The sequence below is a fragment of the Rhea americana genome, unplaced genomic scaffold, assembly GCF_003343005.1.
Source record: "Rhea americana isolate MKP2758 unplaced genomic scaffold, rheAme1 scaffold_28, whole genome shotgun sequence".
Taxonomy (NCBI): Eukaryota; Metazoa; Chordata; class Aves; order Rheiformes; family Rheidae; genus Rhea; species Rhea americana.
In genome coordinates, this window is record NW_028186401.1 from 6272596 (window position 1) to 6290050 (window position 17455).

The 17455-nt window shown below is 45.2% G+C and overlaps 1 protein-coding gene across 1 annotated transcript; it reads left to right on the forward strand.

The window, feature by feature from the left end:
* The first annotated feature begins 182 nt into the window (after positions 1 to 182).
* Positions 183 to 16946, forward strand: MINAR1 (membrane integral NOTCH2 associated receptor 1). The gene is made up of 4 exons (XM_085308692.1): positions 183 to 203; positions 7000 to 9343; positions 10850 to 11104; positions 15500 to 16946. The coding sequence occupies exons 2-4, from the start codon at positions 7046 to 7048 to the stop codon at positions 15695 to 15697; spliced, it is 2751 nt and encodes a 916-aa protein (XP_085164818.1). The 5' UTR covers positions 183 to 203; positions 7000 to 7045; the 3' UTR covers positions 15698 to 16946.
* Positions 16947 to 17455: the final 509 nt, after the last annotated feature.

The following is a 17455-nucleotide window of genomic DNA, read 5'->3' on the forward strand; positions in this document are numbered from 1 at the left end:
TCTCTCCTGTGCCAACCTGCTGCCGCCTTTGTCAGCGCAGCCCGGCGCTATGGCATCCTGCCGGGGCTCGGGGCTGGGGCTCTCCCTCCTCCTCCTCTTCCTCCTCCTCCTCCTCCTCGCCGCGAAGCCGCTGCTGCGGCGGAAGAGCCGGCCGTGAAGGCAGGCGCCCCCCTCGCGGAGCACGGGCAGGGGGCAGCCCCCAGGTGAGCCCCCGGCGCCGGGGGGAGCACGGGGGGCGGCTCCTCCAGCCCTGAGAGCCCCCTCGGGGAGCGGGGTGCTGGGGCCGGGGCGGCGGGGGGTGGGGGAGTGCTCAGCGCCGCTGTGCCCCGCCGGGCACCGGGTGCAGGTGAGGAGCCCCCCGGCCCTGCGGTCCCCGCCGGGCATCCCGGGGTCGCATTTCTTTGTCAGGGAAAAGGGGGGCTCAAAAAAATCTTGGAAACTCCTCCTGCCACTCCGGCACCTCCGCTCCAGTCCGGCACAGCTGGATCCGGCAGCTGGGAGAGGAGGGAGCACGGACACCCTGCCTTTCCCCCGGGGGTCGGTGAACCCGGACGAAGGGGGAGCGCTGGGGATGGGAGCRCGGCAAGGGAGGGAGCTGCAATAGCCGGGTCTAGAGAGCCAGTGGGGGCAAAGTCAGCTCCGGGGTGGCGACGGTGGTGCCCGAGGTTTGCCTTGCAAAGCAGTCCCTGCAAAAAACCCAGGCTGACCACGGATGGAACGAGTTGTTCGCGTTTAACTCGATTAGACCTTTCTGCATCTGACACTGTTTGCAGTGATGCCTCATAATGCAAAGATTTCCAGGAAAAAATTAACATGGATGTGTTTTAATAATGTATTGATGGGACAGTATTCTCTGTGCATGTGTGTTTGTATGGGCCAATAGTTGGCAAAGAATAACCACGAACATATGATGCAGTAATAATTCAAATAATTCAATACACCGTTTAGAATGATTGTTTGCACTTTTCCAGACCACGTGAAGTAGTCTTAGCCTGAGTTACATAACTAAACAATACAAATGCTAAGACTAACATTATTGTGTAATAAAAAAAAATGCCATATGGCAAACCTTGTTCAACTTGAGCTCTGATAAAGCCATAAGGATATGCTGGCTTTATCCATAAGTTCCCAATGAATTTATGTGCTGGGAGGCATTAAGAACTGATGTTTTTTTTTTGGGGGGGGGGGCGGAGAAGGGCTGAAGTGCTTGCAAGAGTCCTTTTACAGTGTAACCTGCCTCYGTGAATAAGCTGGGATTGCAAAGCATAGTTTTATAAGGCTCATTCACACAAGATGAGAACCTGAAAATAGCAACTTGTTTCCATGCTAGTTCAGACCAAAAAAGCCAGGTGAACTGCAGATTAGATTAGTGGTAAGGGTGTAGGTTGCGAAATATGCATTATTTCCATGCAAAATAGCAGCAAGCTATTTGCTAGAGCTAGTGGACAAGCTCCTCCAAGCTCCACAGAGCATTAGCTCCCAGGCTGCAGGCGTTTGCCCCTTTGAGTGAATAAAAATCACCCTGGTGRGGCAGGGAGCCAGCAGAGATTTCATAGCTGCCCTGGGGGCAGGAGTGCATGCAGCTCCCGAGCACCTGAGGTGGCGGTCTCAGTGAGACAGCATGCATCTGCTGGTCGAGAGGACCCTTCTCCTTAGGGAAGGGAGCAGAGAAGCAATTGCCATTGCACGGATGGGGCTCCAAAGTGTGCTTCTTAGTTTTCTTCTTAATGAGCAGCAGGAGGCAGGGGAGGGGAAGAAATGAGAGGTGTGAGGAAACTGGCTTTGTTTCCGAGACTATCAGCTCCCATGTGTGTGCGCGGTGGAAGCCACGCAGGGCTTGAGGTGCTCGTTTGTCAGAAATTCCTTAATGTTTTGACAGGGAAATGGATTTGAGTATGTGAAAAAAAACAGAAACCGAATTCCATCGCAATGCATTACATGTTTCACACAAGGCGTGCGTTTGCCTGCCTTGTTTTATTGTATCTGGCGCTGGTGAGACAGGCTGAAAGATTTATGAGCTCAAGTTAATAGTAAAACAGCATATTACAGGCTCTGTATTAATGTTCTCCTGCACTGAAGTAGCTGGCTCTTTCYACGTGAATTTATGCAAGGATTGCTTGCTCTATCTGTCACCACTGTAATGGTTTTATAGGGTGGCCCATCACTGTTGAGGGGAGAWGCAAAACAAGGATGCTGTTTCCCTCTTGGCAAATCAAAGGGAGAGGGAAATGATGACTCCAGCAACTGCATTTGTGCATTAGCTGAACCTGCTGTGGATATTGGGAAACAGGGAGAGCAAATGTCAGAAGCACAAAGAACAGGGAAGGAAATGAAGGAGGAAATAACGGAGGAAGATAACATAGACTCTCTGCCGGTGGTCATGATTCAAGCTCATGCAAGGCATGTTTCCATCCCGTGGTTGCTCAGGAAAGTCTGGTGGTGGACTTTCTCTTGAATCACATGCCAGGATTTATCTACCCTAACATGTGCTCTCCTTAGTGGATGCAGCAGTGCAGGGTTTGTGCTGAAGGCATTACCTGGGAATGTGACCATGGGAACACAAGTTTTAATTTCATAAATCATTGGGGATGGGAAATTTACAGTATAATCTTGCCCAGCGCTGATTTGGGAAGGTGATGAGGAACAGAAGCACATTCTGGCCCAAACAAAGACTCCTTGTCTTGACTCTGAGGGGAAGAAAGCAGAGTGGAAGAGTGCACAGGTTTCCCTTGTCTGGAGGACCATGGGGGAGAGGTCTTACGGAGAACTAAGGAAACGACAAAACAGAATAATATATCCCCTTGTGCAGCAGAAAGCATTGCTAGGGATGGACATTGCAATCTTGATACCTCTGGTCTGCTCCTCCAGAAGCTGAAATAATAGGTTAATGTTAAGATGAGAGCTCAGTTCATTGCTCTTGGTGTAGGGCAATAAGTCATTGATTTGTGGTAAGCTGGAGCTCATCTGCGTACAGCGAGAGTCAGACCCCATCGATGAGCTGAGCAATATGATGCTGTAGGAGTCTGTGTAGTGATATAATTGTGCTATTAGAGCTGCAGATGTCGAGCCTTAGAAGAGCTAAGTCAAAACGACCCTCTCAGTGTTACTATAACAAAATCTTTCACRATAAAACGTTAAGTGGTTCATTTGGTCAGAGACTGTCTTGCTGAAAACAATTAAGCTAAATACTGTCTGTGTTCAATCAGCTTGATGCCTCTGGAGACCAACGTGAGTTGGGGACAGGGGTGCACAGCTGCTGCGGGTAGCAGAGGTGAGGCATGAGGAATTTGGTGGAATTGAGGCCATCCGAGCACGCCCCGTGCTGTTGTCCTTGCTGTGGGTGCTTTCATTCGCTTTGCTACTTCTGACTCATTCATGACCCTGTACTCTCTCTGAAGGATCGAGTGCTTATTTTGGATCTTTGCATTTATGTGCCATGTCCAGGTCTATTCCAGTCCCATTTTGAGAGATAATGAATGAACCTGGATCTAACAGCTGAGACAGTACGTGGCCAAGTGCTACATGGCCAAAAGCTTGGCACCTGAGATGTGACAGCTCCCTGGGTGACTTGCCAAGAGGCACCTGTCTCAGTCACAGGCTGTTACGTGGTTTGACAAAAGACAAGATAGCTTAATGTGCCACTAAAACCCTGGGCACTAGGTTTGCCTGATTTTTATATCYCTGACTCCAGAAACAAAGTTTCAAGGCCTTTATAAGGGCACTACATCCCATTATGTATTTTTTCACAGCCTGAATCTGCCGCATGGACCACAAGCATGAACCTGTAGCATGAGGGAGCACACATTTCTATGCCCAAGTAAAGCCCAGAGGCACCTGTTCATACCTCAGTGCGTTCACACCAGAAAGCTGTTAACAGCCGAAGGGTGAAGAGGAAATTGTTCCAACTCCTAGACTGCCTGCTTTTCCTGAAGGCCTATATCTGATTTTTGCAACCTGCCTTTTCAGTTCCCACCTTCCCATACCTGAGCCTCTGTCAAGCAAATTGGTAGGATTGCCACCTCTCCAGGTTCAGTTCTCCCCTTCACCCTTCTCTCAGAGCCTCTGTCACCTCTTCGCCTCCTTTTTGCTTTACAGCTGACCACCACCTCTCACAGTTTGGGGGTAGGAACCATAGGGCAGAGACATCCAGAGGTCCCATCCCAAGCTAAACCAGGCCTGGCAGAGTACCTCTGCTTGGGATCTGCACTTGGGTGCCCTTGCCTCACCGTTTGGGTGCTAACTGGAGTCCCCAAAACAAGACTCCTTATCAGTACTYGTCTAGTGAAATAAAAGCAGTACAAGATATGAGGGTATTCATTCCAGCTTTTGCTGAATTTACTGAACTTGTCAACCCACAGCACCTGTGAAAAGCTGACAGCACCTAAGTTTTATTGGGTTCACAGGGGTGGGTTTCAGAAACCAGACCTGAAGTTAAAACCTTTGATGGGAAGTGTACTCTAAGAACTGCTTTGTGCAAAGTGGAAAATATCTAGCAAATTCTACCTMGGATATCCTCATTGGGATGAGCGAGTACAACCAATGTGCTTGGAAGGAGTTGGGGAGAAAAGGGGTTGAGTGTTTTAAGAATTRCAATACTTCAGACTCGCTACTTGTGCATTTTAGCAAGAGTGGGAACGAGGAGAAAGCAGGACTTTGGCAGGCCAGTGCGGAGAGCAGAGGGTGTATTGGTCTGTGAACACGCGTATCCGTGTGAGGGTTGGGTGAGAAGCTGTGAAGCTGTGAAAGAGGGCAGGTATTTGCTTTTGTTTGTGCTCAGCATGTAGGTGACAGAAAAAGACAGATCTCCATTTTTGTCGCAATTGACAGATTTATAACATGTTAAAAGTTGACTTGCACCCCCAGGCCCCTGACAGCTGGGGAAGTTTCCTGGCTTCTGCAAGCCCTGCATTTGAAGTTTRTTCTGGGAGTGCTCGGTGGCTTTGGCAGTGGGTAGGTAAAGCTGTTTGGACGTAGCCTGGAAGCCTTATTTTCTAATGGTGACATGTTGGAGAAATACAAAGTCCGTCTGATGAAGAGGTTGTGCCTCCAAGCACACACTGATGATAAAGAGAAAAGGGATACAGCCATCCTCCAGCTTTTAGCTTTACTCTCCACAGCCGAGCACTGAGGAATATAATATTTTTGCTCTCTTGTCAGCTAGCAGARCTGTTCTCCTCTGCGTATTACAGGAGCTTTAAAAGCAAACGTGCACGCAGTGGAGGTATTGGAAAATCCCTATGGCCATTGGTTTCTGAGAGTGGTGTTTACATTCACAGAAATGCCTTCGTGCTGTTGCTCCTCAGCTTCTGATCGTAGACAGCAGAAAAATACTTCTTAAATAAACAGCCAGGTCTGCATGGAGATTTGCTTCGCGTTCTTACAGGCAACCTGGTAGCGTGCTTTCCTTCCTCTCTAGAAGATGGTACTGTGGCATTAGCTACCAAAGTTGATGTACTTTGGCTTCTGACATGGATAGTGATRGCTCGTGTGTACAGTGGAGCCAAGATGAAAGGCTGTGAGGGAGGGAACAGGAATCCCRTGTCCCTGGTGCTCAGGAGTCCTGATGTTTCTGGCGGGGAAATGATTCTAATATGAAATAAGAAATCTTGTAAAGCTGACTTTTGTTCTTTTGCCTTTTGGATAGATATTCTGCTCTTGATGAAGGTAGAGACACTAGTTTCCAGGGGCATTGGAAGGTGGAAGTGAATGGAGGGGAGATGCCGTAGCTTCTTGCCGAAGGGAGAATGGTTTTGTTATTCCTATCAGTAGGAATAACAAAGAGAAGGTGTCTGAACATAGGAATTGCTGGGCTGCATCATTCTGTGTTCTGTCTAGTCCTGTAAGCTGTCTCTCCTAGTAGTTAGCAGCAGAGAGACAGGAATATTTGCAGTAGGCAGGTATAAAATAATCTGCCCCCCATCAGCTTCTTTTCCTAATTCGTAACAGCTAGAGATTGATTTCAACCCAGAAAGCATGGGGTTTGTATCCTTCCACATATGTTTGCTTGTGTTAGCTGTGCTTGCTCGAGCTCTTCTTGTTATCCGTAAACACACGCAGCCTTTGCTCTCCACCTCTGCCCCACCATTTAAGGGCRGTGAATGGCATTACATTCCCCCGGTTTCTCTGGGAGTGCATCATTGAAGAGAATATTTTCTGTCCTTGATATTTCTCAGTCTTCAAATTTACCCTGATTTGCAGTCAGCACTCTAGCATCTGCTGGATTGGTTTCAAGATTCAGCTTTTTTCTTTCTTTTTAAAACATTTTCTGCTTTTTTCTAAATTTTGCATTTATTGCTGAAATGGGGCTCATTCACATTTTCAGAYAGAACAGGACTAATCTTCCATTCCTGAATCATAAACTCAGGAAAATGTATTTCTGAAAAAAGCATCATGGTATCTAGAAAAGCTAATTGAAAATAGAGGAGAAGATAATATTTKCAAGTATGCAAGATGGTAATTATCTGCTCAGATTCTCCCCCCCCCCAAATGTCAAAAGTTTATTGCAGAAAATCTTTATGAGAGTCTTTTACAGTCAGACATGAGAACAGCTGGGGCTGTCGCGCTGTGGTGGATCATTCCTGGTTCCCGAGCAGGGCCTGCAATTGTTGCCAATTTGACACATCTGTACTTTCAGCCTCCTCTACACTGATAAGATATTTTGTGAAAACCCAGTAGCAAGTGGGCTGTGACTGTATATATGCCATTAGTTCAGATGCTGCAAAGCTTCTGCTATTTTTCCACTTGCTCGCGTTAGCGGACAGACCCACAGACGTAAATGAGCTTCCTTGGATGAAATCCTGATTCYGCTGAAGCATTACTGGCTTTCTCGGTGCTAGGATTTCAGCCCTGGAGTTTGRAAACGTGAGGGTGGGATATGCAACCAAATCCTCAGTCCCATAGCTAGGTGGTCAGGCTAGATCTATGGCTGAATRGAGTGTCCTGAATATTATCTATGTGTGATTTACTATCTTTTTTGTTTGCTGTTGTGTATCACCATAGAAGTGGAACGCAGTTTCCAGGCTAAACAACCAAATACACGTAAGCCATGGAGACCAACCAGGAATCCTCGCTTTTCCTAGTGAAGATTTTGGAAGAACTGGATACTAAGCAGAATACTGTTTCTTATCAGGATCTCTGCAAATCACTGTGTGCGAGGTTTGATCTGTCCCAGTTGGCCAAGCTCAGAAGCGTGCTGTTCTACACTGCTTGCCTGGATCCCAATTTCCCAGCGACTTTGTTCAAAGACAAAATGAGATGCACTGTAAACAATCAGCAATCAAAGAAAATCATGGTTGCAGCAGATATAGTAACAATATTCAACCTTATACAAATGAACGGGGGAGTGGCCAAGGAAAAACTTCCAGTTGCAAGGCAGAAAGTAAAGAAGAAAGAATCGTTTGAATCCTGCAGATCTGATACGGAGATCTGCAATATGGCAGACTGCGTGCCGAACTGTGAGCTGAACGACCAGGAATTTAACAGGGGCTTTTCAGCCAGAAGGTCTTCAAAATGCAGAAAGATGGATTGCAAAGACTGCCAACAATTTGTACCCTCATCAGAACCAAACTTCTTACTTGGCGTTAATAAGGAGATGAAGGGCCGGGCTGCCTCCCTGGACAGGCTGCAGGCTCTGGCGTCCTACTCCATTGCCACGTCTCCGCCATGCGAGATGCAGAGCACGTATTTCCCAATGAACATTGAAAACGAATCGATTTCGGACCAGGACTCCTTGCCTATAAATGCAGGTATAAAAGAGACCTTCATTTCAAATGATGAGCCATTTGTGATGCAGTCGTGTGTCCAGAAAAGAAATATATTCAAAGAAGATTTTCATAATCTGATTACCATATCTCCCAACTTAATACCATCCAATAAAAAGCCAGAAGATGGACACAGAGAGCCTCAGAACAGGAAAGAAAGCTCTAAGCAGGCTTTCTTCAACCACAGCTTTGAAATGCCATATAGCAGCCAGTACTTGAATCCAGTTTATTCTCCAATACCAGACAAAAGACGAGTAAAACACGAAAGTTTAGATGATCTTCAAGCTTCAACTTATTTTGGCCCAACCACTGTTCTTGGGCCCCAGGACACCAAAAAGTGGACTGGAAAGCCAAGCAAACAAACTGCCTGGCCAGCTAAAAGCTGGAGTTTAAATACTGAGGAGGTACCAGACTTTGAACGATCATTTTTTAATAGGAAGCAGTCCGAAGAGAAGCCRCGATATCAGAGTTCAAACAGCCCATCTCCAAACTTTCCTCCAGCTGACAGGCATCAGTCCTATCTAAATGCCAAGGACCAGCAACCAATTATACAGGCAAATTACGCTGTCAAACAAAATGGGCATAAACCCAAGGAGATTCCTTCCATCCTAGATGTGGAGAAACACGAGCCAGTCAAAAAGTTTAAGGATAAAAGCATTAATTGTACTCCTGTTCAGATCTTAAGCATTGACAGAACCACTAGTGTTGGGACACAAACGGAGCAGCAAGTTCTGGACCACAAAAAATGCAAGGATTTGTGTGCACCGAGCCAAGCCAAGTACGGTGAGCGGCACTCTCTAAAGCAGTCGGATGATGACTCTGAAATTGTGAGTGATGATATCAGTGACATTTTCCGGTTTTTGGATGACATGAGTATCTGCGGATCCACGGGAGTGATGCAGTCCTCATGCTACAACAGCACTGGCTCCTTGTCTCAGGTACATAAATCTGACTGTGAGAGCTCACCTGAACATAATTTGACTAAAATCTCCAACGGGAATGTCAGTAACAAATTAGATAAAGTGGTCCGGGCAGATATCAGTAATACAGATGATGAACTGAAAACGAGTGTCTGCAAATTAGTTTTGAGGATTGGCGAAATAGAAAAGAAACTGGAATCTCTCTCGGGTGTCCGAGAAGAAATCTCCCAAGTCCTGGGAAAATTAAGCAAGTTGGATCAAAAAATTCARCAGCCAGAGAAGGTCAGCGTACAAATAGATCTTAATTCTTTGACAAGTGAGGCTGCGTCAGATGAAAGTAACTCCCCACAGATATTTCAGTGTCACAACACTCCYCATGCAGGCAAACTGGAGAACAACCCAGAATGGTGCTGTTCAGATGCCAGTGGAAGTAATAGTGAGAGTCTTCGAGTAAAAGCCTTAAAAAAAAGTTTATTTACTAGGAGGTCATCAAGATCATTAACAGAAGAAAATAGYGCAACAGAATCCAAAATAGCAAGTATTTCAAACTCTCCCCGAGACTGGAGAGCTATTACTTATACCAACCAAGTTGGCATTACAGAAGAAGAGATGAAAGAAAGAGATGGAGGAGAAAATAAGGACTGGCACAGGAAATCTAAAGAGGTAATTTCAACCTTAACTCACGTAACTAGATTATTTTTAAGCGTTTATTATGAATGTCTTCCATACTYGTCACAAGCCTCAGGGTATGGCAATACTTTGCCCTGCTGTATTATGCCTGTCTTTATCGTTATCCTAATTGAGTGATTTTGTACCTATATGTTCTTGCTTGGCAGCTGCAATATGGTCAAGTTGTTCCTAAAAGCACTTTGCTCTTTTGCAAAGGAAGGGGATTAATTTGGGTAAAATCTTTGGGAGAAGATAATGTTAATCATCAGCGGTGATAAAAGGAGGCCAGGTAATTAACTTGGTGAAAAGAATGCAAGGAAAATTGTTACAATCTGAAATTCTCTAGTGGCTGTTTTAGAAGGGTTATTTTGAAATTCCATTGTGATGGCTTTTATCAGAGAAGTATATGCATATTTAAAAGGTAACAAAATAAATAGATATGAATTTCTCAAGAAGAGAAATCTTGTGTGTGCAGCGTGAGACACAAACTGTAATTATGTTTTCTTTATCTGATTGTCATGGTCATTTACGTGGGTCTTAAATCTCCTATCGTAGGAATGCAACACAGTTGYGGTCTCCTTTCCGTTATTCGGAAAAATTCTGTCCGTCCCTCCTCATAAATGCCACCACTGCTATCTTAGGAAACTGCATAGCCCTCATGGCCATCCTTGTGCTGTGCTCTGATTGCTGCTCAGCTTAACCTGTGGATGTTGCAGGAGGTCATTTCTATTTTGTGGACAACGGAGCCCAGTAGAGAGGTCCGGGGAGGTCCTTCGTAAATCAGGACCATGTGACAAGGTATGCCTTGTCAGGAGGGGGAAGAAGGGCAGAGAACTGAGGAAGGAGAGGCAGAGGCTGGATGAAGACAAGTACAACTGGAGGAACAAAAAATCTTGAGTTATTAGCAGGTTGTAGAAGGGGCAAGAAGGTTACCTTTTTCCAAAACCATGGCACTTCTGCAGATCTATGTATACAGGATGAAATACGGACTTTGAAAGTCCCTTCCTCACTCCTGTTGTGGACCATGCCTGACACTGGATTAGTACTGTGGATGGTGTGGTCTCAAAGGGGTGCTGCCTGGTGGCTTCTCTCAAGATTTGTTCATGTTGAGATTTGTTCTTGAAGCAGAAATCTGGAAGCCTGCATTGGGCTCTTAGCTTTTCCAGATCAGCTAGGCCTTTCTGAATGTCAGAGCCATCTTCAGAAGAGTTTAATAACYTGTAAACAGTACAAAATCTAAATTTCTACTGCTGCATCAGCTTTGCATTCATGTAATGGTGAATGTGGGGTTGTGCTTGTAAAATGCTTCCCTCATCCGGTTGTGAGAAGTGGGTGAGCAAATGGATTGGGGCCGTCAAAACCTTTGTCCTAGCTGATACTTTTCTTACCACAACTTAAGCATTACGGTATAGTGGGTTTGAAAGGAATATCTCTGTCCTTTGTGTTTAACCCCCTCATAGTGCTGTTTCTTCTCTCAAATTCTTTTGAACCTTGTTGCAGGCAGACAGGCAATATGAAATCCCACAGCCACATAGACTCTCTAAACAGCCAAAAGATGCTTTCTTGATTGAACAAGTCTTTAGTCCTCATCCATACCCTGCATCACTCAAGTCACACATGAAAAGCAACCCGCTCTACACAGACATGAGGTTGACAGAGCTGGCTGAAGTGAAACGCGCCCAGCCATCGTGGACCATAGAGGAATACACAAGGAACTCGGGGGATAAAGGCAAAATTGCAGCATTGGATCTACAAGTGAGTCCCGTTTGTTTCATTTGAATGGCTTGATCATGTGTAGGTGTTGCCAGAATATGCATCTAGGAGAGGATTTTGATAGCTCAGGAAGGAGCTGTGCAGTTTTGAGCCTCTAATCTTGCTGATCCGCATCCATCCTAGCCAGAGACAAAGAAAACATGGATATTTGATTGCTGAAATGTGATCCTTGACAGAGTTGGTTCTCCCTGTTCATTCTGTAGCAGAGATGTCTGCCAAGCCGTTACTGTGTTGGTAGCTAAAAAGAGGAGCCTGGGGATGAAGCGAAGAATCAGTCCCTGATCACAGAAAGGGTGAGTGGTGCAGAATCTGTACTAAGTGGTGCAGTTTTTCTGAACTACTCRTGGAGAATTTAAGTCTTGGGGGTTTTTCCATATCGCTAGCAATGTGATCATGAAATATCTGTAGAAGACTTCTAAGATCATTGTTCTTACTAAAATACRTCACTGTTGCAGCTTTAAAGTAGCTGTTGGAAACGATGATCAGCAGATCCACTGGTTGTGTGTTTTGTTAGTTAGTTAGTGTTTCCATTCAGCTTGAAGCGTGCCTTTGAAATGAATCTCTTGATGGTCCCCACTTGTCTGGATTTGGTTCACATTGCAGAGTGGTCTCCAAGAGAGCAAACCATTTTTTTTTTTGATGAAACTATACCACACGTTGTGTTCTCAGAGCAAATGATGCACTTCCAAAAATTAATGGGCCAGACTAGAGCTAGTCTAGGGTACCTCCCTCCCTGTGAAGGCAAATGGGTAGATACTGGGACCCTACTGTTTCTACAGATCTGTTCCTATCAGGTTACGCAACCCAGTAACGTGCACATAACCTCAAAAACAAACAAGCAAACAAGCATGTTCTTCTGCAACAAGCAGAGCAGAAACTTACTGAAAGATGAACCCAAATTTTAGATTTAAATTTTCTGAAACTATGGTGCATTAGAAAGCAGGATCCTCATTTATAATGGGCCACCCAGACCCAGAAATGGGATACCTGTGTTGGCATCCCCTAATAAAGAGTACCTGCCTGGCCCAATAAAGGCAAGGAAGGAAGGAAAATTATCTGAGCACAGGTTTAAAAAGGAAATATGAAGAATGCATTCGAAGGTGTGAAGGCTGAGCACTTATTGCAGTATTTGGTCACAAAACACAAAATGCATGACATAATGAAGTCCATGCTGATACAAAGAGCATTGTGCATCACTTACATACATATGCATTCGTATAGCAGCATTTATTTAGACAAAAATAGGAATGGTGGAGGGGACTGGTGCCACCCTCAGGCATTTGGGCACCTTCAGTGTGTCTGCATGCCGCAGAGCAGAAGCAAGAGCTGCGTCAACTAGCTATAGACCTGCAGCAGCTGGGCCACACTGGCCTACAGCTCGAGGGCTTTTTGGCACAGCACTGACATACTTCTCTGTTAGACACAGTGTAGTGCAGCAAGCAAAGATCGCCAAAGCTTGTCCACCAAGGCAGGTGGCAAGTAAGAGACTAAGAGATTYGCTGCCAGGCCTCCCCTCTCAATAGTGCCATGTTGAGGTGCCTAACCATCAGACTAAGCCGTAGCGTAGGATTAGGGTACTATATATAAAGAGTCAGCCCAAGCAGAAAYGCCGTGCTGCCGCCTCAGGAACCCATGTTAGCTGGTTTAGGATTAAAATGATGACCCACACAGTACTACAGTGCAATTCCCATGCATGTTCATGCAGGAATCTGGGCACAGCAAATTTGCCTCATGGCTCAGCTCATGCTAGTCTCTCTCACCAGACCAGCTCCTGTTTCTTGCTATGGCTAAAGTGCACTCAGGAAAAAAAAAAAAGGCGGGGAGTAGTGCAAAGAACAGGCTGCATCTTGCTTTGGCAGCCGACTACTCCTTGGGACATAAATGCATGAGAGAGCTGGCTAAATTCCTCTCCCTGGCACGGCAGACTGTAGGCTACAGCAGGAATAGGCTGCAAGGGGTTCCTCTGCAGCAGGCAGCCACTAAAGCGTTGCTTACCTGCTGGGCGGAGGCAACAAGGGCAGTGATATTTGGAAGCAAAATTCCCCTGGGAGAAGTGTGCTCCATCTGGTCCTCATAGGGCCATTTTGTTCCATGTAAGCAGCTCTGTGCGACTGTGAGCAAACCAGAGAAATCGGCTTTATTGCCATCATTTATCTTTAGGATAAAGGTGATAAAACTTTACCGGTTTGATTCTCTCCCTCCAAAAGGACTGTCAGAAATGCATCTCTTCTGCAAAGCYCATGTCTAGACTTCATAAAAGAGCTTACTGACAAACTTGAAAAATAGACACAGGTTGACGTGTGAGTTTTTTTTCCTAGTGATTAAGTTTGTTAGAACTGAAAGTAAATGCCTCATGCTTTAATGAACATTCCTATSTCTGGCAATGAAATGAGGAGGAAGCTGATTAACAGTAATGGACCTTTTTAATAATGCATCTTCCTTCTGAAGTAGTTAAAAGGTCCATATCAAACCAGCGAGTCCAGATTATAATTTCCTTGAAGTACAGCATGGCTATCTTTGTATTATGATTATTATTTTATCTGTTTATTTAAAATTTCCCTTGGAGCCTGGCAAGTTTGTTGGTCGTCTTCCTTTTGAAAAAAAAGGTTACAAAGCTACAGCGAGGCCAGAGTTTGTCCCAGATCTATCTATGAGATTTCTTCGCATTGCTCTTTGGTGATGGGCCCCTACGACGGGACGTACAAGCAGGCTGTTTTCTGATGCCTTTAGAGAAGAGCGAGGATGTTTTTCACAGTTTACTATTCGGAAGGCTGGAGCAGGTCGTTCGCAGGCTGAATGGTGCAGTCTCGGGCTCAGCTGATGGTCTGTGTTTTAACATGCTGACACTGTTGGAGCGATCTCCATTAAACGCTCATAAAACTGTTGCTTAATTTTAATTGTTTGTTTTTGGGGTAGCTCTAAAATCACTTCTTGTAGTAGTTCCATACATACAGCAAATGCTGCTTTCAGGCAAAGCAAGTTCCCAGGCAGGAGCTTGTAGCCACAAAATCTGAATTAGCCAATTAAAGGCTTATTCAAATCCCTCTTAAGTCATGGGAGTTTCTTTGTGCGGAGTCCAAGGAGCTTTGGATCGGGCCCATGAGGAAAGATGTGTGTTAGACAATTCTCACTGGAGCATTTTTGTGTGGAATCTTTTTCATTTTTGAAAGAAATGGCCTTTCGGAGCCTCAGACACAGGAGACACCTTCGAGAAAAAGCTGTCATTTTTCAAAATGTTCTCTTTCCCCCCCTGTTCACATTTCTATTTTCTTTCTGCTGATAAGTGCAATGTAATGTCTAGGGCTTGTTTTTTCCACATTTTTTCCTCCATTTTCGCTTGCAGAAAGGATGAAGGGAAAAAACAAACAAGGAAACACAAAACTTGGAAAGTTCAAAAATCCTAAAGAAGCAAAAAAAAACTTTTAAAAAAATAGAAGCAAAATGTTCAGATAGAGATGCTGATGTGCTGATGGAGCTCCCCACACTGCCTTTCATTTTATGAGCAGCTCAAATTTCCTTCAYGTTTTTTTGGTAGCTTGTGAAACGAGAGGGCAAAGTCTCTCGTTTCCCAAACTTACTCTGAGAGAGCCGCAGAGGGACCCAGCGCGCAGGGCGCTGCCGCCCGCGGGAGCCCGGACCGTGCCCGGCGTTAGAGGGTCCCGTCCGCGGGGACGGCCCCGGGGCGCCGGGTGCGGAAGCCGCCCCACGCCGCGCGCCCCCTTCGTGCTGCCTCCTGCCCCCCAGCCCGGCGCCGTGCGGGGAGGCAGCGGGCGAAGCCCCGGGTGGTGCTGCCGGGGGGGGGGGGGCACCCCGACAGTTTATACAGGGAGCTCAGCCGTCGACAGGAGGGAAGGTGTGGCGAAAGTAAGAGTAAAAAATTGCGCAGGAAAAATGTGACCTGCCTTTGCAAGCAAGCTATGGGCGCAAAATTAGGGTTATCTTTGTAAAACAGAATTCCTGAGGAGTGTATGTTAAGAACCGTTCCCATCAGTTGGGCTTTACCAATTTAAAAAGCGGTAACAGACCAGTAGTTGCTGACATCCCTGCTGTCTTGCAGGTTAAAGAGATTTCATTTGAAGGCCACCCAAGATGACAAAAGTTTCCAGGAGACCAGAACGACGTGAGGGATTTTGCAGCAGAATTATACTGTTGCAGGAGTTTATTTTTTTGCAGTTTTCTGTTGCCGCTTTCAGCAGCCTTATGGAGTTGGACGAGGAGAAATTGAGTTGAAGGAATGCGAGAAGCAGCAATAACCTACTTGATTCTAACAGCAGCCCCAAATGCAGTTGGGAGACCGTCAGGCACATCTGCTTTATTTATTTATTTGATTAATGACAGATCCCAGACAATTAACAACTGTTTCCTTTTAATTTTTAGACTCAAGAATCTTTAAACCCAAACAACTTAGAATACTGGATGGAAGATATTTATACTCCTGGCTATGATTCCTTGTTAAAACGGAAAGAAGCCGAGTTCAGAAGAGCAAAGGTCTGCAAGATAGCTGCCCTGATAGCAGCGGCAGCTTGTACGGTTATTCTGGTCATTGTAGTTCCCATTTGTACTATGAAATCCTGACTCTGCGGACAGAGCTGTGACTCCTACCTGTGTGTATTTCAGACAGCTCATGCTGTGTTTCAAACATCTGACGGCAAAATCGTGATGGATTTGCTATGGAAGAATGTCCTGAGGATGTCCTGATGGAGAATATCGTAATCGTAGGAAAAAAAAACAACACAAAAAATGCTTTTCGAAAAGTATTATTTTAAATAACAAACCATGTGGCAGAGTTATGGGAACGTGGTTCAATTTTTATGCATTTTTAAAAGTGCAATATTTTTTTCTCCTAAAGAAACTATCTAACATTTTACAGAATCTGAAACTGATGGGAATCCAGGCACAAGAGGAAGGTTGTCTGAGCTAGGTTGCGTTTAACGGAGGTGCGAGTACATGGAGGTAGCACTGTGTGGAAGGGAATGCTCTATATGCGTTACATCAGGGAGCTAAGAAAGTCTGAAAACTCTCTACGATTTAGGAAACTCTGAATGTATTGTCTTTGTTTTACAGTATTTATGTATTTCGTTATCATTTGCCTGAAAGCAGACTGTGTAGCCACGAACAGAGTTCGTTCCTATGTTCAGATTAAAAAGGGCTCTTTATATTTGGTCTTGCCCTAAGACCCGCTTTATCATCACTGAGTACTTAGATGAGTGCAATGTGCTGCAGACCAAAAAGATTATGTTTTAAAGCAATCAAAAGAGGTTTCAGTTGCTTCTGTTGAATAACATTTGCATAGAGCTGGCAAATATGCCTTGCCAAAAGGGTATTCTTTACCTCCGCAGACAGCGAAATTGTCTCGGTTTCGCTCCTGTCAGCAAGCAGAGCTGGCAAACCCAAGCAACACTCTGTTATAGTTCTTGTAAATGTAATCTGAGCAGTTATAATTTTGTCACAAAGTCTTTGTGCCTTTTTTTAGACTGTAGATTAAATAGAACTGTTTAATTTTGCTATTTTAAACCCCGAACGTAAATCACAGCATAATGGGTACTAATGGAGGCTCTTTCCCTGCAAGCCTCCTGTCCAGCTCAGAGTGCCGCTCAAATAGCGGGGACTGGTGGTTACCGGGCACTTATATTAAGGGCACAGTTTTTCGGCTCTAGGGGAAGCTTGCTATTAATGCAATGCGTTCTGCAGAGGAGTCCTTTTGCTTCCCTGTTGTTAATGTACTGAAGAATGACGGTTGCCTCTTCTGGACAGCAAGCAGTCTGTATTCCCTGAGAAACATCCACTTAGTGCTTTATCCCAAATGCAAATAGCAGGTTGAAAGGAATTCTCAAGTTAATGACAGGAATTGCCTCCCATGCTTGCTAAAAGCAAATACCCAGACAGTACTTCTTTTATGCAAATCAGAGATCTAAAAAAAGGGGGGGGGGGTTAAAAAAACCATCTTTTCAGGAAATAATATGATCTTGCTGGTCCTCTAAGGAGAAGGAGACTCTTTTAGTRAATGCTCTTTACGTAGGATAATTTGATTTCTTTGGAAACAGCCCCCCTGTGTGATCACACAGCAGCTATGAAAGCCTCTTATTCCCACTCTCCGGCTCTCCAGCTGCTGGGGCTTTCTGGGATGTGCCACACTCGCTGTTTGTTTCTGGCTGCTTTTCTTTTCCTTTCTTTTTTTCTTCTTTTTTTTTTTTTCAGAAGTGAAAAAGGTTGTGTGGGAGGCAAAGGCTTTGTTGTGACTTTAGATTTGTGTCAGCTCTTTCTTGCAGCCGGAGCGTGGTTTATGCACAGCTCCTGTTTTATTTAGGAGTGGGTGATCCCTGACCCCATTGG